At 36.9% G+C, this 26,192-nt stretch overlaps 1 protein-coding gene across 1 annotated transcript in view; it reads right to left on the reverse strand.

Annotated features, from left to right (window-relative positions):
- Positions 1–3,394: 3,394 nt before the first annotated feature.
- The window catches only part of LOC149532637 (uncharacterized), a 68,403-nt gene continuing 45,605 nt past the window's right edge, over positions 3,395–26,192 (reverse strand). The window contains exon 7 of the mRNA XM_089805045.1: positions 3,395–3,766. Within this exon, the coding sequence (XP_089661171.1) occupies positions 3,542–3,766 (225 nt within the window). The 3' untranslated portion in view covers positions 3,395–3,541. The remainder of the gene's footprint in view (positions 3,767–26,192) is intronic.

Consider the following 26,192-nt stretch of genomic DNA (forward strand, 5'->3'; position numbering starts at 1 on the left):
AACTTCAAGAGTCTAAAGACAAGTTTTGATGATTGTATGGCACGACTATCTACCTAATGCTAACATATAGATCTAAATTTTAAACTGTGCGCGCGCGCGTGTGTGTGTGTGTGTAGAGTGTGTGTGCTTTTGACACCTCTGTCATTGATGTCAAAGGGGGAGACATCAAGAAGATTGTATATATGTGTGATATCAGACAAGGGGAGTAATATATTAGCTAGAATTATAATCAAATGGGGAGTTATGAAATATAAATAGGAGATATAAGGAAGGATGGTTAAGTATAATGATCCATAAGTTTTGAATTTTAGAAATTTTGTTAAGGCCAATTTTGTAAAGTTTTGATGTTGTAAGTTTTTGGGACTTAGCTAATTTTCCTATATGTCTCCATCAATGCCAAAGGGGGAGATTATTGATAATTTGGCTAAGGTAGATACTGAATGTTTTCATTTATAATAATATATGTTTAGTATATAGAAGGCAAACCTTGAAGATGAAGTTATGGCATGCATACTTCAAAAATTGTCTTAGTTAGTTTATCTGGCACAATAGATATAGTTTTGATGTGTGTAGTTGATAGAAGTAGTATTGGCACGTGCGCAATTAGGTACAAACAGGACAAGATGTCAAGATGACGTGTTCAAGTGCGCAACTTGGTATGGAAGAAGATATAACAATTTTACCAATTGCGGCAGTATAGAGACAGAATAGAGCATGATAGGAAATGGTTAATTATGAGTTAAGGAATTATTTTTTCTTCCAAAAAATGATCAATCACTTGTTTATTTCCCACCCTTGGAATCTACAAAGAAATTTCTTTCAATTTAGTTGATATAAATGCAACATGAAAACAAGGATAACATATTTCATCATTATGCATAAATTTTCTACCTTGAATAATGATGTTGGGCTCTTGTTAGCACATTATTGCCCAATGTAAGTTATTTGTAACTAGCTACCATGCTCAATCCTAACTAAAATCATGCTGAAGATTTGAACAAATGTCAATTGTTTGATGAGATGTCTATGAGAGAAAAAGATTAACTAAATATCTCATATAGTGCAGATGTAGTTGGATGTGATGTTATTGAAATTTTTTCAATCTTGTTATCCAAGATTACAAAAGTGACTTGCAAGTTATAAGTTAGTACATGTCACTAATGGTGACAAGAATAACTTGCAAGTTGCCACAAAAGGTTCTACATTGTTGCAATAGTTGTTATCATATTCTCTTTATGCTAATGACGTGAAAATTTGATTATTCTAGGAGATGCAATCCATTTCAACTACTAACAAAGTCTGTTTGAACATATCTAGAATCTATTATTCATCAAAAAGATACGATTTCACCAAACTTTAACCTCAATGAGTTTTATTTTATTTTTTGGTGATGCAAGATTGCCTCATAAACTTGGATGTTCAAAATTAGCGCAAGAAGACTTCAAAATTGTACATTTGACCATTTCAAATTTGCACTCTATAGATCAAAGAGGTACATGAAATTGAATTATCAAATTTTAACGAGAATTGAATTTAAATTTCGTCATTTCACTTACAAAACAATAGGTTGTGATATTGGGTAACAATACAAAAAATTGATCAAAACAATGAACAATTATCGATCAGCTATCAAAATCAAGTAAGAAGCTCCATTTCTATAGTTTCCCAAATTTGGTTACATAACCTATCACAAATCCTAAATAGGTTAATCAATTATCATATTCATAGAACATGATTTTTGTAGAGAGAAGCTTTCATTTCTTTACAATAATATACAATTAGGCATAGTAATTGACTATATCTATTTAATGTTCAAATTTTCTTAGCAATTCAACTTGTTGACAATAAATCAATTGTTGGTTAGTATTTTTTATTAGTTTTTTGTTTGTATTATCAAGGTGTAAGCTTGCAGATAGCTAGATTTCCCCATATAATTTTTTGCACATGCTTTCAATCTAGTAACAGATTTATCCACATACTGCATATGTAAAAGTGTACCTTTATCCCCATTTATGCAACATGCCTACAATGAAGCTTTGCATAATTCTGTAATAAACAGCCCATTTTAGAGGCACATTGGGTTTTATCAAACTCAGCCCTTGGCATTTCCTATTGTGCACATTTTTATACCAATAAAAAAAGGAGCGCATAATGTGGAGACATCTCTAAAATACATCCATCATATTCACCAAGAACTTCAGCACATACTCTCACAAACAAACAAAAAAGTTTCATGGTGCTTATTGTGCCTGATGAATTCAAGGTTCACAAAAAACACTCGTAGCATCTTTAATATGAGCAGATCAAGTGCAAACAATAGCAGATTGAACCTCTGCACTACAGTCCATGCATTATTGTGTTATTGCATATGGTCCTGTTGGAGACACATTTGTCCTTGATTCTCAAATACTTAGGTTTTAATCAAGTATTTGATGTAGACCTACTTGATGCATAGTTTCCACACTTGTTTCGCTCAATAGCAATTCAACACCCCTCAAAGTTCTACCCTGAATATCCACATACAACATCCAAGGAACATATCAAAGAGACTGCCACAATGCACACCATCCATGTTACTCATCATTTGTTTCAAGCAGTCAACATAAGAAAATTACAACCTTTACGAACTGAAAGTTTTGGTTTCCATAACTAACTAAAGAGGTGTTCAGAAACATTAATTCTTCAAAAACTAATACCAGTGAAGCCAATGCATGTTCTCTTGGCCACACTAAGTTTTAACACAGCTCCATTCCATGCCACATGACACCAGTAGCAGCAAACTCCAACAGTAATATCAATGACTGCGTTGCGTTCAAAGGAACCTAGCTAAGTTTTAACACAGCTCCATTCCATGCCACATGACACCAGTAGCAGCAAACTCGAACAGCAATATCACTACTACCAGCCACCCCTTTTTGCTGGTGGCTTAATAAACTGAAATCCTGTTAAGATGGCAAAGTTTTATTTATAACACTTGCCATCACCTAAGAAATTCTTAAAACACATTATTGTGGCTGGTTAGGAGTCACTTTATGGTGGGAGTGACCTTATTACAGATTGTATTCTTTTCTCAGGCATTGATACCCTGCCTTGCTAAAAAAATTGAATCTGCACCTCCCATATGGAGTAACCAAGCCTTCGTCATCAGGCCCACTCAGGCTATAGAAGTTTATAGCCATTAAATGTGAAAATCATAGAATTTATATGCGAAGTTCATCTACTACTCTTTGTAAAATAAGCATTTCATCCCACATGTTATCCACATGTTACTATCCCCATGCCCTTTGTGGAAACTAAAATACAAATAATTGATTGTTACATTTTAACGTTAAAACTTTGTGCATACTAAAATCTGCCAACCATCTTTCAATCCACCAAATTTACAAGAAAAGGGTGGTAAATGTGAACTTTTTCATTTATTGCGGATTCCTTAAAGATACACAACAAAAAGAATGATAGAAAAAAAATGCCAACTCAGGAACTTGATAATATTTCATTAGTCCCCTCATGCTATAAAGAACAAAGGATGGCACCCCTTCAGTCAAGGATTTTGTAATGTATTTTGCAATTTCTTTTGAAAAATGGAGCCTACTTCTTGGCGTTGTGCCTCTACATCTCTTGCAAATTCACTGAGATGTCCTTCTTGCATCAGCTCTCCAAGTTGAACTCTAAGACTCTCCAACACCGATTCCAACTGACAAGAATCTCTCAGAACTTGAGCAGTTCTATCACTAAGCTGAATAAGACTCCTCAATGCCACCAAAGCCTGCAAATGCCAAGTAAAAATAACTTATTATGCCCTCAACAAAAGATCTCTGCACTAAAACAATATAACATTTTCCATATACATTAGCAATGATAAAATATGACATGCAGTCTTCTGCAACAGATTTCCAAACATCCAAAATGATTTCGTAAAGAGTAATAGTGTAAATTAATTCTCTATTAAAGGCACATTGATTACTTGGGTTTCCATTCTTTCAACAGATTTTCTTGATTTTTCGTTCCTTGAATGCATGTAATCAATCCAGTCTTTCCGTGTATAGTTCTAACTTCTTACTATGCTGTGAAGACTTTTTGAATAAAGGCCCTCTCATTTTATTGTAAAATGATCCAGAAAACCTAGCCTTATACTATTATTGAGTTGTACATATAAAGCCTTCCAATAAATGGTTTCTGTATGCAGGCCTAAGCATGTGCAAGTCTACAGAAACAGAGCGGAAACTAAAGAAATATAGACATAGAAAAAGTAACCTTGTAACTAGGGTTCAATTTTTACCAGACTATAAATAATATTGAAATACAAGTAAAAAGAGTTCAACACATTTTGATCGCAATTAAAGCTTATCTAATAGCTAGGTGGCATGATAGTGATTGCATGTTGTGTCACTTTCTACGATTTGCATTGCAGGGTCCATCTGTTTCTCCATACAAAGGACTGTGTAAAGATGTTCTATAGGCTTCAGTGTCGACCTTCCTTGATTGTCTGCTATTCCAAGACACATAATAAGTTTTTTATTAGATTGCTTCTGAACAGATTAAGTCTGGCACCTCAATCGCTTCTTAATCTTGGAATTCTGTCATCTTAGTGTTGGAAATATAAGAGTAACTGAGAGGGGAGGGGTGAATTAGTTACTACTAAAACAATTCCAAATCCCTTAAATGTCAATACAAACTTCCTTTAAACTCACGGCTCGGTTAGAACTAGATATTCACTGTAACTCGGTTAACAAAGCAATCTTGATATATTAGTGTACATTAACCCTCAATAACTTAGTTGCAAAAAGATAAAGTAATTAGAAAATAAAATGAACACATGAGACACCAAGATTTAATGTGGAAACCCAATTTGGGAAAACTACCAATACAACTTTTCACTCTTCTGAAGTGAGCCCTGTTAGGAGCCAACCCTGTTAAAGGTTACAAAACACACTGTTAGGTGTGACCTTGTTAAAGGATTTGAATCATCTTGTTAAAAGTGGCCTTGTCAGAGGTTTGTTACCTGGTCATCAAAATGCCTCAATTTTGACCTTGTTGATCTTATGGTTATGTGTGAAATACGTCCCATTTTGATCGTTGAAATGATTATTTATCTCTGAATTTTTGTGAAGTTTTGAATCTTCAATATCTCCGGCTCGTTCCCAGCTCTGCCGAGCACTTGAAATTTTCAAAATCCAGCTTTTGAGCCCCAAGTTATCGCAGGTTAATGAAGAGACCCAAATTACAAGTTTTCGAGTTTATCATTAACCATTAACCTCTCAAACAAGTTAATGATAACTTTCAAATTACGTATTTTGGAGGAGGTTAATTAACCTCTCCAAAATCACATATTTTCTCTCCTACCATTAACCCCTCAAAAAGGTTAATCATAAGATTCAAATTACGTATTTTGGAGTAGGTTAATTAACCTCTCCAAAAACACGTATTCCTTAACCTCTTTGAAACGGTTATTAACTTGTTTGAAAATTTCTCTAACCTGTTTAAAATTCCTCCATGAGAAGTCAGACATGTAAATGTTTTTTTTTTTTTTTAAAGGGGGCAATCAGCGATAACAATGAAAATAAATCAGATGAAGTCTCTGATAATTTACCATGTGCAGTGGGTGGCGATCTAAATTATATAAACAATATGGAAGTTTCTTAAAGGCTCGAATGTAGTGAGATAATATTATTGAAGCACTCATTAAAGTCGATATTTTACATTTGCTGGAGTTCCAATCTACTGCTGTACGCATTCACAGTTGGTTTTTCAGCATGCTGCCGCATATACAAATGAGTGCATATTACTGTCCACGTGAGCAAAGGAAAGACTCACCAGGTGGTTTATTTAACATATATATCACCTTGCTCACCTTAATTCCAACTCAAACACACGGTCTCCCCAGGTGTATGATGGGCGTGATACTGAGGTTTGAATACATGCCATCAGTTATGGGAGCCTGGGTTTATGAAGGAATTGGAACATAAAGAATCTGATCATGTGCAAGCCGTTCTCTTCATGAAGTGCAGGGTAAGGACGTTTTTAAAGAAGCGATAAAAGCACGCCACCTCATCCAATACTTGCCAACTAATTGATCCTCAACCTGTGGCTTTCCTTCACAGTGGGAAATGTTTTAAAATTTTGTATTCATATGGGGCCACAGCATACGCACAAGTTCAAATGCACATTGTTTATAATGTGATCAATTAAATAATCATGCCGCCAGCCAACCTCATGCCAAGTATTTAAACTACTGTCACGGCTTAATAGCAGTGTATAAACAATATTACAGCATATATATACATTGGAATGGATAAATAACGGCTTATATACCAGCTTGCCAACTTTATAAGAAATATTGGCTGTCCAAGATAACTGCACCAAGGCGAATAAACCCGCTGGTTATTAACTAGCCTCACGCATTTGGGGATTCTTTGTAAAGGTTGCCTCTGTGTTTATCTCCAAACATTTTATAAGCCGTGGCAGCTATGAGAGGTAGAGACCTCTAGTACCAGAGCTGAAAAATCCATACACTTTTGTGAATCCTATGATTTCCTCTGCTACTCTGCTGAGAAGGAAAATAGAGAAGTTTTCATAGACATCAAAATGGAGTTGATGATAAATTGAGAGAGAGCCTTTGCAGACACAAAACGAATGATAAATGTGAGAGCCTTTGTATAGTTTGGAGACCTGCAATAAATGATCAGATTGGTGCCATAGCCCGAGTGGTGGAAGTTGGCAGTCCAGTTCAGTAATAATTTTATCTGAATAAGTGGGGGAAAAGCATGACAGGACTGTGGTTTTGAGATGACGAGAACCTTGAATCAAAGGGAATTTTAATAGTTCATTGTCAGGTTCATGGACAAGTTATGGAGGGTGTACACAATACTCGAGACTGCTCTTGACTTGTTTGACATAATGCCAAAATAGGAAGGTGGTGAACATAAACAAAACATGTAGAGTGTTAGCAAAATGCTCGACGAAATGAAATGCTTGTAGCTTTGGAAGCTTCACTCATTAAGTCATTCAAATTCAGATCAGCATCCTTATTTTCTTTGGCAATCAGCAACCTACATATAGGCTGGAGCATCATTAATGTTATGCAGATCCGTGAGTAAATGATAAGCTGGGCATGACCAAATTCATGTGAATGTTTAATACAAAACATGGTGATCTTCAGTCAAATGTAATGTTGGCAGATCTTTTTGATTGAATGGTTGGTTTGTTACTTTGAAGCTGGAAATAAAGAGTGCAGTGCGGGGTTGAAGACATCCAGCATATTTGAGAAAAAGTTTGATAATCAAACTATGAAGTATAAATATCAAAGGCCGGATTATGATCCTATTTTAAGAAGTACGCTTCTAGATATCGGTGATACAATTTTAGGAAATGTCTACCTTCAAGACTTCTGGTCATCTCTTGTGAATGAGGAAAGGACCCCTTTAGCCAGAAAGATATTGGAAAGTGGTTTGGCTCGAGCAGGTGGGCATCCCATTTCAGCACAATGCCCGGACCTGGTATTGGAGTGCATGAAGGCTTATCATCCAAATACTAGAGAAGTTATTTCATCGAACAATAAAGTAATTGTCCGTCTAGATCTTACCTCTATTGCTATTGTTTTCCGATTGCCTACCAGGATGCAATATGCCAACATCAATCTGAGAACTACCAAGGAGTATTTTACTACAAATCAAACTCAATGTTTAAACACTATTGCCCAGTCATGGTTCTTGCAACAAAGAAAAGGAAAATCTCAATTAGGCAAATCCATTCACAGATCGTTGTTAAAGGAAGATGTGGCAAACATGGTAACTCTATTGAGCAGGATAGTTGGTCTTCGGGATTCACACGAGTTCGAAGGTTGGATGTTCCTGTTTATCAACGTGGTCTGTGAAGGAAAACAACATATTGATTGGGCTGAGATTATCAGCGACTCACTACATAGACAGCTCATGGGACTTCAAGAAAATGACTACTTCTACATGACTTCATACCTTTTCTATGCTATTGCAAGTACCAAAAGTTGGCCAAGACTTAACCGGCAGGGTATTTATGATGATACGACTATCATTTACAATCATCTTCCTCAGATTCAGTATGATAATAGCCTGCACCATTTTAGAAGAGTGAATGATGCATTCACAATGCTGACTGTAAGAGAAATTCAAGGGAATATTGGACTTAGAATTTCACCAGAAGCAGCGATGAAAGTACAAAAATATGGAAGTGTTTTCATACAGTTCCCGAAGTTTACCTATATCAGGTTAGCTGCCTATGATGGATGTCCACTAATGTTACCTAGATTTGTTGATGATAAATTGGTCTTGATTGAAATGTGCAGGCAGATTAGTCAAATACAATCAAGACCAATTTATCATCAACAAATCTAGGTAACGTTAGTGGACACCCATCATAGGCAGCTAACCTGATATAGGTAAACTTCAGGAACTATATGAAAACACTTCCATATTTTTGTACTTTCATCGCTGCTTCTGGTGAAATTCTAAGTCCAATATTCCCTTGAATTTCTCTTACAGTCAACATTGTGAATGCATCATTCACTCTTCTAAAATGGTGCAGGCTATTATCATATTGAATATGAGGAAGATGATTGTAAATGATAGTCGTATCATCATAAATACCCTGCCGGTTAAGTCTTGGCCAACTTTTGGTACTTGCAATAGCATAGAAAAGGTATGAAGTCATGTAGAAGTAGTCATTTTCTTGAAGTCCCATGAGCTGTCTATGCAGTGAGTCGCTGATAATTTCAGCCCAATCAATATGTTGTTTTCCTTCACAGACCACGTTGATAAACAGGAACATCCAACCTTCGAGCTCGTGTGAATCCCGAAGACCAACTATCCTGCTTAATAGAGTTACCATGTTTGCCACATCTTCCTTTAACAACAATCTGTGAACAGGAGGATAGATGAAATACCTTTTCCTATCGGCATCGGATATTATAGCTGTGATACTGCATCAGATGCCAGGAATATAGAAAGATCTATTGCAACAATAAATTTGCATCCTTATATGATGTGTTTCCCTTATGATAGTAAGGGCTATGCAGTGAATGAGTTAAAGTTAGATCCCAATCTTGGTCACTTCCCAGCTCTAGAGGACTTTTGGGAGGATTGTGAAAATGATTTTGAAGTCAAGAAGAGAGATTGGATGCAGCTTACGGTGAGGCGGGTAATAGACTTCAAGCTGGATATTGATGTGACAGGTGTAGATGATAATGAGGTTTCCTTGGTTGATCCTTTCTACTATGAGAAAATCGAATTGCTAGATCTCCCTCCTATTGATTAGTCGATTCCGGAGTTAAAAAGCTTAAAAAAAAGAACTGCATTTGTTCTTAAAAGGACAAAAGACTGGGTCAGTAAAGTCAAAGCATAAAAAGCAGCTGCTGAATTCCAAAGTAGGGAGAGAAGAGGCGATCAAGGAGAATCATCTCAAATGGCATTAAAGGAAACTTCTACTGAGAAAATGCAGCAATTAGATACAAGTGTTCCAAATCAAGATGAAGATCTAAATCATCCGGCTAAGTTTATAGTCAAAAAGAGGAGGACAAAGATGAAAAGTAAATCTACAAGATCAAATCAAGAAGGAAATGAGCCTAATATGAAGGATCAAGGAACTCCCCAAGCTATTGAACCACACATTCCCGTTACATCTACTCATGATGTAGCACTCCCTCATTCGAGTCTCTCTCCTCCTGAGATATCATTAATAGACATCACACAGCTGGATAATCAATTATCTAATTCAGAAGATTTAATGATGATTGCTGAAAATATAACAGGCGATGTGCAAGTTTCAAATACTACAGACTCATGGTTCCAAAACAGTCTTCAGAAGAAGAAAAAAGTTGTTCAAATGATCCCGCCTCCATTTGATGTGATCTCTAGTTTCCTTCAGAAGCCTCCTAAGGTGAAAAAGACCAAAGTGATGTCCAGGTTAGCTATTGATAAAACTTCAGGCAACCTATGCGTAGAAATAGCCAAGCCCATAATTGAAAAGAGTGTTGATGAAGCATCCGAATCAGACTTCATTCTAGATAAGGTGGATCTTGGTCCATCTACTGCAGAAAGAGATTTTCAAAATTTTGAAGTGATTGCTACCCAGATGTTACAAAGGGCAAAGAAAGAGAAAAGAACCAAGGAGCAACTCAAGGAACAAGTTTAGATGCTGGTATCTTATATCAATTCAATCAGCGATTCCTCTAATGCCAAAGCAATGGTTACTTCACCAGGTTTAGCAGGCCCTAATGGTATTTTAGATCATACTGTTGTTGAAAGAATAGACAAACGTAAGTCACATACTATGATGATCGAAGCTTGGATAAACAAGATGATAGAAGATGCTTCAAAACTCATAACTGGAGTGAAGGAGATAGATGGAAAAGCCATTGAACAGATACAGAAAATTTCTAAAGAGTTGGAAAATAGCAAGGAACAAATATTCACCTGGCAAAAAGTAGCTGATGAATTAAAAGAAATGGCTAAGTTAGATACAAGCATCCTACTTCTTGAGAAGATTATTGCTGATCCAAGTGAGAACCAAACACGTATCTGGATTAAAAGTGTTGGTTGGAAAATGATAAACATCAGCAAAGGGATCACCGAGTTTGAAAAGCTAACAACTTCTTGGTAGCAGCTGAAAACAAAAGTTACGGATGAATTAGTCTCTACTATCACAGGTGGGGTGGCAGTAGGTGACCTTCAGCATATTGATTGACAGTTTCTCTTTGATTCCTTTAGTGTCCACATTCATTCAAAAATAGAGAATCATGTATCAGATGCTGAAACTATAATGAAACTCAGCCTATTTGCAGTCACTCTGGGAGATTGTAACATTTCAGCCTATCGACAAGAGTCAGAAGAGATTCAAGATAGATACTTAACAGCTAAACTCAGGATGGAAAATGTGTTCATTCCGAACTATGAATCAATGATGATCATCCTAGATGCTTACAGGACTTTTCGGGATAAGTCAATTGTGTCCGGATAGATAGAGTTAGGAGCTAGAAGATCAGTGATTGGATATGTATACATCTTTAGGAATTCTAGCTAAAAGTTTTGTTTTTGAAAGTTTTCCTTGTATAGGTTAATTTTATTGAGGTTAATTAACCTCCCCAAAATCACGTATTTTGGAGGTGGTTATTAACTATGAAGAGGTAGTTATTAACCTCTATGTCTATATGAGGATTCCTTTTGGCTTTGTAAAGGGACTTTGTGGTTTTAAAAATAAGGGAACACTATGTTGAAATTTTGATCAAGAGATAAATTTTGGAAAATATGTGTTTTTATTTCTGAAATTGAAAAATCTCTATTATCTTCTTGGTGCAAGGAAATGAAATGAGATGTGTTTTTGATCTCTTGTTCTAAAGTCAAAATTGTTGCAGTTGTAGTTGGCATTCTTACAGTATTGTGCGAGTGTTTATGAATGATGAATGTGCGTGGTAATACTGGTCACTTTCAACCGTAGTTCTTGATCACTTTTGTTATCGTTCTTATTTACCCAAGAAAGTTGTAAAGTCGTGTGGTGCATTCGTCCTAAATGGCTTTCTCTTAATCTTCGAAGGTTTAGATTCTTTATTTGAAAAACCTTTTAAAAATTATATCATATGAGGGAGCTGCCCCTCTAAACGCAAAGGAAGGCCACATACCAAAGGCCTATCTGTTAGAATCTGAAAAGATTAATAACCCAGAAAACTAGTGCAAAGAATAAATATCTAAACTATGAATGCAAATGATACAAAATCAAAATAGCAACACAGAGTTAGTCTCCAAGAGAGTAATGCAAATGCTAAAAGCAAAATAGCATTAAGAGGATGCAAAAAAAAAGAGATGCAAATACAAGCCAAGTAGCATGCTTATATAGGCTAGGAAGAGGGAGGAGGTGGCAACACCAACCAATGAGGAGCAACCATCTATTGGACTAAAGATAGCAAAGTATCTTCCCAAAATAGCTAATGGATGCTCACATGTAAGAAGGTGACACCTCACAACCATTTACCTAATAAGACATGCTTTATTAACCTAAGCGAGATTATTAAAAGTGTAGAAAAAACCTAGCAAAATAGGAAAAATAAAAAACTACACTAACACCCCCTCAATAAGCGAAGCTTAGGTGGATGTAGAAATGGGTCCCGGCAAGTCAAGCCTGATAAGGTACCCATGTACATAAGATTTCCCAAAAGAGAGAGAAAAGAGACCCCCCAAAAAAAAAGTCAGGACTCCGAGTGAGAGGAAGAGGCCCCCCCAAAAGATGAAGCATTATGCACCCCCAACAAAGCTCGCAAATGAAGGAACTTGCTCTCAGTGAAGGGTTTGGTGAAGATATCAGCAACTTGCTTAGAAGTCGGACAATAGCGAAGGTCAATGACATGACCATGGATGAGCTCTCGGATGTAGTGCATGTGGACCTCTATGTGTTTGGTCCGCTGATGATGAACCGGATTTCGTGAGATCTGAATGGCACTCTGGTTGTCACAAAATATGACTGATGGCCATCTAATCTGGATACCAAACTCAGTGAGAAGATGTTGAAGCCAAATGGCCTCAGTGGCGACATTTACAGCCCCCCGATACTCAGCCTCAGTAGAAGATAGAGCAATAGCATACTGCTTTTTACTCGACCAACAAACAGGACTTGACCCAAGTGAGAAGCTATACCCTGAAGTAGACTTGCGATCCTCAGAATCACCTGCCCAATTTGAATCTGTGTAGCCCACCAAATCAAGCTCAATACCTGCTGCGTAGTGAATCCCACAACTATGAGAACCCTGAATGTAGTGAAGGATCCGCTTGGCTGCTTTCCAGTGCAACTCATGGGGCTCCTGCATGAATCGAGAGACCATGCCTACAGCATAGGAGATGTCAAGTCTCGTATGAGTCAGATAAATGAGACTCCCAACAAGTTGGCGATACAAAGTGCCATCAACAAGTGGAGAAGAACATTGAGCCTCAAGTTTGACTCCAAAAAGGAAGGGAGTCAGAGCAGGCTTACAGTCGCCATATGAAACCTCGAGAGTAAATCTAGAGCATACTTGGATTGTGTGATGGTGATCCCAAAAGGAGACTGAAGGATCTCAATCTCGAGAAAGTAATGCAACAAGCCCAAGTCAGTCATCAAAAAACTGCCCTTAAGGGCCACTTTGACAGCCTTAATGGTGGGTGAAGAACTTCCTGTGATCAGCAAGTCATCAACATACAAAACCAAAAATAGAAGTGAATCACCCTGTTGCAAAATGTAGACATTAGGATCAGAATGGCACCGAGTGAACCCAACTGATAGAAGGAAGGAGTCCATCTTGGCATACTAGGCCCGAGGAGCCTGTTTGAGGCCATAGAGAGACTTCCAAAGACGGCACACAAGTGAAGAATCCTGAAAGAAGCCCTGTGGCTACTCTATGTAGATCTCCTCATGAAGGTCACCATGAAGAAAAGCACTCTTCACATCCATCTGATGTACTTCCCAACGATTAGCTGCAGCAACGGCAAGAACAATTCGAATGGAATTCATTCGGGCAACTGGCGCAAAAGTCTCAGAGTGGTCAATCCCGAGAATCTAGGAGAATCCTTTGGCGACCAAGCGAGCCTTGTGTTTGTCAATTGACCCATCTGCTGCAAATTTTGCCTGATAGATCCACTTACATTGAACAAGTTTTCTTCGTTTAGGAAGAGGGACAAGATCCCAAGTGTGGTTCCTCATCAAGGAACTATACTCTTTCTGCATAGCTGTATCCCACTCAGGAATACCAGAAGCCTCATGAAAGGACTGTGGATTTCAGGCAATAGAAATGAAGATATGTGGAGCATCCTGGAATTGTGAATGAGTTCGCCTGGTGTCTGATGGATCCCCAACCCAATCACCTGCAAACTGCAAGGTCTTTCTAGCCCAAAGTGGATAGGAAGATGGAGAATCTGGAGGGGAATCATTAACCTCTGAATGATGACTAGTAGAGGAAGGAGGTGAGTTCTCTGAATCACTTTCTGCATCAGAAGTAGAGGTAGAAGACTGTTCAGGTGAATCTGACTCATCAAAAGATCTATCATGTATTCCAAGTGACTCTAATGTCAAGGTAGAAGGAGTTGGAGAAGTGATAGAAAGTGAGCTTGAAGATCCCTCCTCAAACTGAACACTCCTCTCAATGAATAACTCATGTGTAGTAGGGTGGAGCAACCGATAACCCTTCACACCATCAGGATAACCTACAAATATGCAAGGTTTGCTTTGCGGATCCAAGGCCTTACGTTTCTCTGTAGGAATGTGGGCCCATGCAGGGGAGCCAAAAACTCGAAAGTGCTTAACTGATGGTTTCTGACCGCTCCAAACTTCAAAAGGAGTAACCCCCTTCAAGGCTTGGTGAGGAACATGGTTTTGGATATAACAAGCACAGTTAATGGCTTCTGCCCAATACTATGGTGCAAGAGATCTAGAATGAATCATACAGTTTGCCATTTCCTTCAAGAATCTATTCTTCCATTCTGCAACACCATTTTGTTGAGGATTGTATGGAACTGAATGCTGTAAATCAATCCCCTCTGAAGTGCAAAATCTTTCAAACCGATGTTTGACATACTCACCATTGTCTGTGCGCAAAACCTTGATGGCTTCCTAGATTGCTTTTCTACAAAATTTTTGAAGTCTTGAAAATGATCAAATACCTCTGACTTTTGTTTGAGAAAGTACACCCATGTATATCGAGAAAGGTCATCAATGAATGTGAGGACATATCGGGCCCTGCTGAAAGAAGGATGTTGAAATGGACTAGCCAAATCACTGTGAACTAACTCTAGTATCTGTGAAGCTCTCCATGCCTTACTTTTGTCAAACTTTTCCTTAGGATGCTTACCAAGAATGCAACCTTGGCAAACACCTCCTGAGAATTGAACCGAAGGCAACCCTGTGACCATGTTCTGCTGGTTGAGCTGATGCAAATAGCGGAAGTTAAGATGGCCAAACCGCTCATGCCATAATTTACTCACATCATTAGAGTGAGTGAGCAAAACAGATGAAGAAGGATCAAGAACAAAGTGAGAAAACAGATAGAGTTGTGACTGATGATCTGCTCTCCCAACTGCAACTACAGAATCACTATGCAACTCACATATCTCCATTGAATTAGGAGTGAACTCAACCCGCTTGCCTAAACCTGTGTGAGTGATCTGGTATATTGATAGGAGATTAGTTGATAATGAGGGTACACAAAGAACATCATGGAATGTGTCATCCCCCACATCAACAGACCCTCTCCCACACACCTTAATAGGAGTGTCATCACCCATCAAAATAGAAGGCATAGTACATGGCTCCAAGGATGCAAGTTCTTCCTTAGATGAAGCCATGTGGTGCGAAGCACCCGAATCAAGAACCCAAGTGGATGGTGAGGAAGCAACTGCAACAAGAGCCTTGCCCTTTCCTTTCCTCTTGTTGTTTTCTTTTACCTTGTTAGACTCTTCATTAGAACTTTGTTTGATAGACTCAGGAATACTAATATTATTCTTCTCAAGAATGTATGTCAAGCGATCAATTTGTTTCTTCAAACATTTATGTTCATCATGACCGGGTCTTTTACAATAGGCACATTTAACCTTTTCTTTCTTAGGCTTATCGCCCTTAAAGGATGAGGTATCAATAGTTGCTTTTGAAGCAACTGGTATTTGATCCTTCTTTTCCTCACTATTATTTTGTTTCTCATCCTTACTATTGTTGTTACTTCTTTGTCCTTTTTGTTCTTTTGTGACTTGGTTGGTTGCTAAGGCATGTGACTTAGAGGACTTAAGAGTGCCCATCTAGATTAGCTTGTCCTATTCTCGAGTGAGATTGACAGCAAAATCATCTAGAGATGGCATGGTGAATTGAGTACCAAGTGCACCCTTAGTAGCATAGAAGGTAAAGACAAACACAGAATATTCTGAACTTAGCTTAGAGAGAATACTAAGAATCACTTGTTCATCTTTCTTTTCAATTCCACATTGTTTTAACTGCAGCCTTAGTGATTTCAATTTGGTGAAGAAATATTGGATTGTATTGAAATTGCCTAGACTTAAACTAATTAATTCATTTTCCAACATATGACCCCTCATTGAATCTTGTGTGCCAAATAGTGTTTCTAGCTTTGTCCATACTTCATTTGGTGTATCCAAAGACTCAATGTGAAATAGCAAGTCAGGAGAAACAGACAAACACAATGTTCTATATGCCTCATCACATTTGTTAAACCACTTAGGCTTATCTTCATCTTTATTAGGTTCAGTTTCAAGTCCCATAGTTATCCTATTTAATCCCGTTTTCCTTAAGTGAATTGTCATGCATTAATTCCACTCAAAGTAATTGTATGGAGTTAGGATGGGCATATTTGTTTGATCCATAATGAAGAAATGCAGAGAAGAAATGTTAAAAAGAAGAGAACCCAACCACGACAATGCCCCCCCTTTTTACTCAATCAAAGAACCCCCCCAAAAGAAATATGATTTGGCACTTTATTTTAGTGCGTTTACAACTACCACTAGAAAGAAATACTTAGTGGTCTTGATTTCAATGCATTACAAACCCTCATGAAGAGCATATGTTGAAAGTGAAACTTAGGCACAATAATAAAGGAACCAAATAGCACCACTGTGATCTACTCGAAAAATCATGCACTTTCAAAAAAAAATCGCCTCGATACGAGGTCATATGAGAAAGTTATGATCCTCCGAAGTTTTCAAAACAAGAACTGTACATAGTTACGGCCAAGACTCTGCAATTTCTAAAAAATTTATGCATGAAAATCAAAAAACAACTCCACTAGTGGATAGAGCACAAAAAATAAGCCAAGGTCATAACAAGAATCGTCAAAATCGGAGTTCATATGAGCAAGAACGAGACATTTGAAAATTGCGTTCAAATTTGCGACTGCCAACGGAGAGGGGTACGGCTGTAGCTTTCCACACTCGATCCTGCAAAATATATAGATTTCGTGCAAAATCTCAAAGATACCCAGATGGTTTTTCGGGGCTGCGAACAAAACCCAGAAAGCATTTTTCTTGCTGATGTACAGAAGATGTTGTAGTGTAAATCAGACGCCTTTAACAGTAAAAAACGGCTCCAAAAATCAAGAAACGGCCCCAGCAACCAAAATATGACATGCAAATGCTGGATTAGCTTCCTAAGTCCATCAATGGCATGCTGGAACCTGCAATACTGATTGAAAACTCCAAATATGCAAATTGGTTGTCAGATTTGAGATTGAATCCCCAGAGAAAAACTGTTTTTGTCAAAACTTTTCTGATTCTCAAGATCCTCCAAAAATGCAAGAGAAGAGCATACTTCATTTTTCAAAAAACTACAATAAAATTTATTAGCCCCCCCCAAATCTCTCAAATAAGGAAACTAAAATCTACTCTTGCACATAGAAAAGCTCTGATACCATGTTAGAATCTGAAAAGATTAATAACCCAAAAAACTAGTGCAAAGAATAAATGTCTAAACTATGAATGCAAATGATAAAAAATCAAAATAGCAACATAGAGTTAGTCTCCAAGAGAGTAATGCAAATGCTAGAAGCAAAATAGCATTAAGAGGATGCAAAAAAAAAGATGCAAATACAAGCTAGGTAGCATGCTTATATATGCTAGGAAGAGGGAGGAGGTGGCAACACCAACCAATGAGGAGCAACCATCTATTGGACTAAAGATAACAAAGTATCTTTCCAAGATAGCTAATGGATGCTCACATGTAGGAAGGTGACACATCACAACTATTCACCTAATAAGACATGCTTTATTAACCTAAGCAAGATTATTAAAAATGTAGGAAAAACCTAGCAAAATAGGAAAAATAAAAAACTACACTAACACTATCCAACTATTGTGAACGGTTTGCCACATACGCTCTGTTGGGCAAATTCTACAATGACAAATCTGTTTACCAACAAGGTCTCAAGACACTTCAATCTAGAAATGCCACCTTGCTAGAGGATTTACAAAATGATTGCTAAGTCAACTCTGTTAAGAGATTTCTTCACTGCTACAATTTTTAGAGAGTAACAATGATTGACCTGATTTATGAAGTAACCGAATTGCAAATTTAGATCATTGTTCTAGTTTATCCTCTGGATCCTTCCTAATCAAAATATTATTTACAGCTCCTTGGATATTCTGCCCTTTATCAAATATCCTTCTTAATTCACATCTTATCTTCTTTCACAACTTCTATATTTTCATCCCATAACTTGACCTTTCATATATATGAAATACAATGTCAAGTTGGCTTGAATATCCTTACAAATAAACAGTTAACATGTAATGTCCCCTTTTTTAGTAGGTTCTTGCAGTTGGCCAAGTCAGTTCACCATCGCATCCTTCGTGAGCTAACAGTAGGATTTGAAGGTCTTAGTTGTGTGGTTATAAGCTTTCCAACAGCCTATGATGTGTTTTGGCTCCGTTTGAGGGACTTACTATTTATAGTAAGTCAATCTGTTGGTTCTGATGAGCTCAATTGAGTCAAAGGAGTTGAAGGATGCTCTCAATTTTTATTTCAAGCTTTCAGTTTGGGCTCCAAGAATCTTGGAGGGAGTGTCTATTTATAGTAAGTCACCCCGTCAGGTTCATTCGTCTTTTATCATCAACATCATTTTGGTGTTGTCAGATTTCGATTCTGGTGCTTCTTCAGTTGTTTTCGCAAGACGGGTGAATTATTATTATTCATCTAAATACACTGAGGTTGTTATTTTTGTCAGTGTTGTTGGTTGGTCACCTCAATATCATAGCTCGTTGGAACCGAGACGAAAAGTTTTAAATCATGGGAACAAGAAACAATGGCCTTACATGTCAAAATTTGAAGTTATGGTGGAAAAGGTCATTTTCGAAGCCAAAAGCAATTAATAAATTAGTTTATAATGGCACTTTATTATGTTTTAATGTTGTGTGTGGGAAGCTTCTTAAGTGAAGTTCATTTGGAAAACTTTGTGCCACTTGGAAATTATAAATATGAGCCCATTTGATGAGTAAAGCATCTGATTTATTTTTTGTTGCCTACAAAGAGTTTCTGAGTTTGTTGATTTCTTTGCCCTTGCTGAAGTATAAGGGTTTGGAATTAAGAAGTGCCTGGGAATTCACAGCTGAGGTATTGTGAATTAATTCTAAGAATTGTCTTAATTAAATTATTGTATTTCCTGACTGTTATGTACTGTACCTAAGAATTTCATTGTGGCTGGAGAATTTGTGATTTGGAACGCCATTATTGTCTATTGTTTGGTGTGGTTAAAGAGGAATCTATTGTGGCTATTGTCCCTGTATTTGGTAGTGATTTCAGACTTGTAGAAGGCTGCAACCAATTATAGAGGGAAACAATCAAGTTTTAGGGCACCTGTGATTATAAGCGAGGAGCATGTATTTCTAAACATGTGAGTAAATTGGATTATTTCTTGACAGCTACAATCCATATTTCACCTGTTAGAAGTCATTTTCCAGGTTCATTATTGCATTCTTGTAAATTTACAGAACTCAATTTTTAAATTGGATATTAGTAGCATTGCCATCAATTATAGAATTATTTTTGAATTGTTTAGTGGTGTTTATTTATCCGAATTGATAAAGACTTAATCAATTAAAATTGTGAGCAATCGGTTGTGAATTTAAAGCATTATTTATTGAGTGATAATAATTTGTCTGCCAAATGTTTGACAAAATATCAAATTGTTAATTAGCAAAAGCAAATTGATGTTTGTTAAGGGTATAGCCCGTTGAGGGTTATTACATAACATCCATAAGTCGGCTTGCATAAAGAAAATTACTTTGATGCAGGTCGGCTTGAATTGAAACTGAGTCACTCGATTACCACTGAGTTCCTTGGTAACCGACCTAACTCGATTACACTGAACTCCTTTGGTGACCGACCTAGCTCAGCTTCAACTGGATCACTAAACTTGTCTTTTGCTCGGCTGATACATGAGTCTTCTGAGCTTGGTTCCAACTGGCAATGCTCAATTAGACTATAACATTTGTGTAACATCAATGACAATATACAAATAAATAATTGTTATCAACAATCTCGCTCTTTGGCATTAATGGCAACACGTCATTATGCAAAGAAAAACTTAGTGCAATCAAATGATTTATAAAATTTTATAATATCCTTAGTTTCATTCTGATTCTCTATCTTCCCATTAGAACTCCCTCTGAGATTCTCCCTCTGCCATCTTATCTTCAGAGTCCATCAGATCAAGTTCTCTCTCTTGCAGATTACTGCCTCTGATTCTTCTTTGATTACATCAATCTCTCTCAATGAATATATGACATGATTCTCTCCGTCTTTAACATCAAATGCCAAAGACTTGACATAGTGCTTTTGCAATGTATCTGATGTACTGATTCATATGCAATGAGCTCTGCCTTCTTTGCATCAACTTGATAGTTCTTCAATGAAGCTCAGTTGATGCATCACTAATCTGTACTCTAGTGAGCATCAGATAGGGGAATGATCCCTTGCTTTCCTCTTAGATACAAAAACGCATCCTTGGGTAATGGTTTGGTAAATAAGTCAGTAACCTGCTCCTTTATGTTGACATATTCTAATCTAACCTCTTTATCTTGAACTAATTCTCTTAAAAAATGATACTTGATTGCAATGTGTTTTGTCTTGGTTTGCATCAATGGATTTTTAGATATACTGATTGCACTTGTGTTATCATAATAGATAACCACTAGATCTTTGATTTCTTCCTTCATTCCTGATAACAGTTGCTTGAAGCACATTATGTTGGAACAATTAACTGCTACTGCAACATATTCAACTTTTGTTGTAGACTAAGAGATGCAATTTTGCTTCTTACTTGTCCAAGATACTAACCTCTTTCCAAGAAAGAATGATCCTCCACTAGTGTTCTTCCTGTCATCAATGCTTCCAACCCAATCAGTATCAGTAAAGGATTTCAACTCGAAGTTCCCTCCTTTCTTGTACCATAGACCATAGTCTTGAGTACCTTTTACGTATCTCATGATTCTTTTGATTGCCATCATATGATTTTCTCTGGGATTTGCAGAAAACCTTGCAACTATACCAACTGCTAATGCAATATCAGGTCTTGTGTGAACAACATACTGAAGCTGTCCAATCATAGATCTATAAGTAGTCTGATTTACCTCTTTTGAATCATCATCCTTGGATGACTTTTGTCCAATAGACATAGGTATTCCCACTAGTTTGAAATCTTTCATTCCAAAGGTCTTCAATATCTTCTTGATATATTTTGACTGAGTAATGTAAATGTCATCCTTCATTTGATGAACTTGAAAATCAACAAAGAATTTTATTTCTCCAAACATTGACATTTCAAAGTCTTTCCTCATTTCTTCAGAGAATGACTTGCATAAGTCATCATGTCCTGTAAATAGGATATCATCCAAAAATATTTCTGCTAGCAAAATTGTGTTCTGTGGTCCCTCTTTAATATACAGACTATTGTTATCATTGGTTCTTTGAAAATCAATCTTTACTAGATATCCATGTGGTCTCTCATACCATGCTCCAAGAGCTTGCTTTAGACCATATAAAGCTTTGTGTAGTTTACAAACAATGTCTCTTTTGTTTGGATCAATGAAATCTTCAGGTTGTAGACTTCTTCTTCCAGAATGCCATTCAAGAAAGTTGATTTTATATCCATTTGATACACTTTAAATCCTTTAAATGCAGCATATGCAAGTAGTGTTCTGACTCCTTCAAATCTAGCAACGGGAGCAAATGTTACTCCATAGTCTATACCTTCTTCTTGAGCGTATCCCTTGCACACTAGCTTTGCCTTATTTTGTTGAGACTTCTCCATTTTCATTCAATTTATTTCTGAATACCCACTTTGTATCAATTACATTTTTATCTTTGGGTTTAGGAACAATGGTCCAAGTATTGTTCCTTTCAATTTGCTCAATCTCTTCATTCATTGCCTTTATCCAACTTTCAATTTTCAATGCATCATTAACAGTTCTAGGTTCAAATTCAGTAAGCAAGCATGTACTTTTTAGTTTGTTCCTTGTCATTATGTTTTTTGTCTGATCTCCAATTATTTGCTCAGGTGCATGATGCCTTCTGACATATCTAGGAAGTACAAGTACCTTACTTCTAAATTTTGGACTGGATTCACTTGGTTCACCATGTTCAAAGGTTCTATGAGCTTCCAAATTCTACTTTATTTCTGTTGTCTAAGACTCGGTTCCCACAGACTGACTCAAGTTCCTCTGTCTAAGACTCAGTTCAAACTGTTTCCAACTAGGGTTGCACTGGTTGCGACTCAGTTGACACTCCAGACTTGGGTGACTCGAGTGGAGTAATCTGCTGAATGTTGGGTAATGCATCAGGTTCAAAGTAGACAAAGTTTTTGTAATCTTCAGGGTCTTTGTTGCTTTGTTCTTCACTCTTTCTGCAAACTCATCAATTTTTACATGTGCACTTTCTATAACCTTGTGAGTAGCAAGATTACAACATTTGTATGATTTGCTCTTGTTAGAGTCTCCTAGAAAAATGCCTTCATCACTTTTCACATCAAATTTTCCTTTCCTTGATTCTTTCAGGATATAACATTTACTTCCAAATACTTTGAAATAACAGACATTAGGTTTATAGCTATACCATAATTCATAAGGTGTTTGATTTCTACTTTTCTTTAGTTGAACTCGGTTCAAGGTATGAACTGTTGTGTTGATTGCTTTCTTCCAATATTTGGTTGTAGCACTTTTCTCTATCATCAGTGTTCTTGCACAATCCATGATGGATCTACTTTTTTCTGTTGAGGTGTACCAAGTGCAGATACCTGTCTTTTGATTCCTCTTTCATTGCAAAATTCATTGAATTCATTAGAGATGAATTCTCCTCCTCTACCTGATCTTGAGCATTTTAACTTCTTACCTGTTTCTTTCTCAACTCTAGCCAGATACCACTTGAATTTTTGAAAAACTTCAGATTTATCCTTTAAGTACATTATTGTCATCATCCTAGAATAATCATCAACAAACAAAATGAAGAATTTGTCTCCAGTCTAGCTCTTTGTACCTATTGGTCCACAAAGATTTTTATGGACTGGTTCCAAGACTTCTTTAGTATTGTAATTCTCAATTTTGAAGCTAGTTTTACCTATCTTTCCAATCTGACATTGTTTGCATATGGCCATTTCAGGTTTTTTCAGATTTGGAATACCTCTTAGCCTTCTGTTTTTTGTTATAATAACCAGATTATCAAAGTTTACATGACACATCATTTTATGCCATAACCAACTTTCCTCTACATGTGCCAAGAAGCATGAACTATCAAAGAGATCAAGATAGAATAGATTACCTTTTGTCTCTTTGCCAGTTCCAACTAGGTTTCCTTTACCATCCAAAAGCCTGGCCTTCCCATTCATGAATTCTACCTTGAATCCAATGTTGTTCAATTGTGCCACACTTAGAAGATTGTGTCCCAGTCCTTCAACCCAGTAGGCATTATCACATTTGATTTCATCAATCAATGTAATGCAGCCTTTTCCCTTCACATAACATGGTTCATTGTTTGCAAATTTAACACCTCCACCATCATAGTGCTCTAAGTGTTCAAACTTAGTTTTATCACCAATCATGTGATGAGAACAGCCACTATCTATTATCCATGTGTCATTCTTGCTCACATAAGAAATAAATGCCATCTTTTCATTATCCTCATCATTTGATTCATCCTTAATAGCAATATACACCATTTCATCTTCATTATCACTATCAGAGTCTTTAACAATATAACAAGATTTCTTGCCTTTGTCTTTGTAGTCTTTGTAGCTTTTGAAATCTTTCTTGCCTTTTAACTTTCTAGATTTTCTATCATCTTTACTTTCCTTGTTTGGACACTTCGCAGCAATGTGACCAACTTCTTCACAAGAAAAACAAATTAATGGAATTTTGCCTTTTGGTAACCTCCTTGCAAGTAGGACTTCAATGGCTTCAAGATCTTCATCAGATTCTTCATCTTCTTCACTGTCAAACTATTTGCCTTTTGGGTTTCCTCCCTTTCTACTGAGGGTTAGTTTTGCTTGGAATGTTGATTCTATGTTCTGAGATCCAAGATGATAGTTATCAAAGTGATCCAACTCAAAACGTTGTTAACCTTCCACTAGTGCATCTAAAATTATATCATTTTTGGGATCACATCTCATCTCTTGAATAGCTGAAACTCTAATTGCATAAATAAGAAGAAGAGTTCTTAATACCTTGTTGACTACAGTTGCATCTTCAATTTTCCTCCTAAGGCTCTAATTGTAATCACACTTGCTTTGATTCTTTCACTGTATTTTGTAATGTTTTCATTTTCTCCCGTCTTCATCTAATCAAATTGACCTCTTAAGCTTTCTGCTTTGGCTCTCCTCACATTGTCATCTCCTTCGTAGATCTTTTGTAGCTTGTTCCGCATTTCATGAGTAGTAGGACAATCTTTGACTTCATCAAATTCAGCATAATTGAGAGCAGAAGCAATGTCAATCATCATTGTGTTGTGATTCCTTTTATCTACCATCTGATCCACAGTCAAAGGATCAAGAGGTGACACATACTGGTTGTCTAAGAATTTTAGGCAAATATCTCCAATAGTTGCCAAATTCGGCTTCATGGGTTCCTACCATGCTTTGAAGTTATCTCTGTTCCACTTGGGAATCTCTCTTTTGCAAGACATCTTGATCTTTAGCTTAGGTCCTTGAAACCTTCTCTGCAAGCACCAACAATTCTGATACCAATTGTTGGAAATATAAGAGTAACTGAGAGGGGAGGGGTGAATTAGTTACCACTAAAACAATTCCAAATCCCTTAGATGTCAATACAAACTTCCTTTAAACTCACAGCTCGGTTAAAACTAGATATTCATTGTAACTCGGTTAACAAAACAATCTTGAAATATTAATGTACAATTAACCTTCAATAACTTGGTTGTAGAAAGATAGAGCAATTAGCAAATAAAGTTAACACATGAGACACCCAGATTTAACGTGGAAACCCAAATTAAGAAAACCACCAATGCAACTAGTTACAACTCTTCACTCTTCTGAAGTGAGCCCTATTAGGAGCCAACCCTGTTAAAAGTTACAAAACACATTGTTAGGTGTGACCCTGTTAAAGGATTTGAATCACCCTATTAGAAGTGGCCTTGTTAAAGTTCTTAAGACACTTCAATCTAAAAATGCCACCTTGCTAGAGGATTTACAAAATGACAGTTAAGTCAACTCTGTTAAGAGATTTCTTCACTGCTACAATCGTTAGAAAGTAACAATGATTGACCTGATTTATGAAGCAACTGGATTGCAGATTCAGATCCTGTTCTAGTTTATCCTTTGGATCCATCCTGATCAAAATATTCTTTGCAGCTCCTTGGATATTATGCCCTTAATCAGATATCCTTCTTAATTCCCATCTTATCTTCTTTCACAACTATATTTTCATCCCACAACTTGACCTTTCATATATATGAAATACAATGTCAAGTCAGCTTGAATATCCTTACAAATAAACAATTAACATCCATTAAGTCGGCTTGCATAAACAAAATAAATAAAGAAAATTATTTTGACGCAGGTCGGCTTGAACTGAAACTAAGTCACTTGGTTACCACTAAGTTCCTTGGTAACCGACCTGACTCAGTTACACTAAACTCCTTTGGTGACTGACCTAGCTCGGATTCAACTAGATCACTAAACTTGTCTTTTGCTTGGCTGATACAAGAGTCTTTTGAGCTTGGTTCCAACTTGCAGTGCTCGGTTAGAGTATAACATTTGTGTAACATCAATGACAATATACAATTGAATAATTATTTTCAACACTTAGTCACTATTGTTTTATGTCCAATACTAGGGGTATCAATTGTGTGTGCGCATCACTATTGTTTTATGTCCAATACTAGGGGTATCAATTTTGTGTGCGCGCCCGTGGGTATGCACACCCACATGTAAACACACACACACACACGTGTGTATGTGCACGCACAAGCACCCTCACACACACACACACATTAGACACTCATGTCCAAGCAAAATGATACCTGTAGCACATGCAACAAACGAACAAAGCTCTATACTTGTCAATATATGATTGAGCGCAGCTGTCCAGCAGGATAGGGATTTGTGCATTTGTTGCATATACACTACTCTCACATAGTTAGAATGTGTTCAAATTGTATCTTGTTAGAACAACCCAGTCTGTTTTGCAAATACATAAACGTCT

The sequence above is a fragment of the Cupressus sempervirens genome, chromosome 10 (genome assembly GCF_028749045.1).
Source record: "Cupressus sempervirens isolate cs-2001-9-10 chromosome 10, ASM2874904v1, whole genome shotgun sequence".
Taxonomy (NCBI): domain Eukaryota; kingdom Viridiplantae; phylum Streptophyta; class Pinopsida; order Cupressales; family Cupressaceae; genus Cupressus; species Cupressus sempervirens.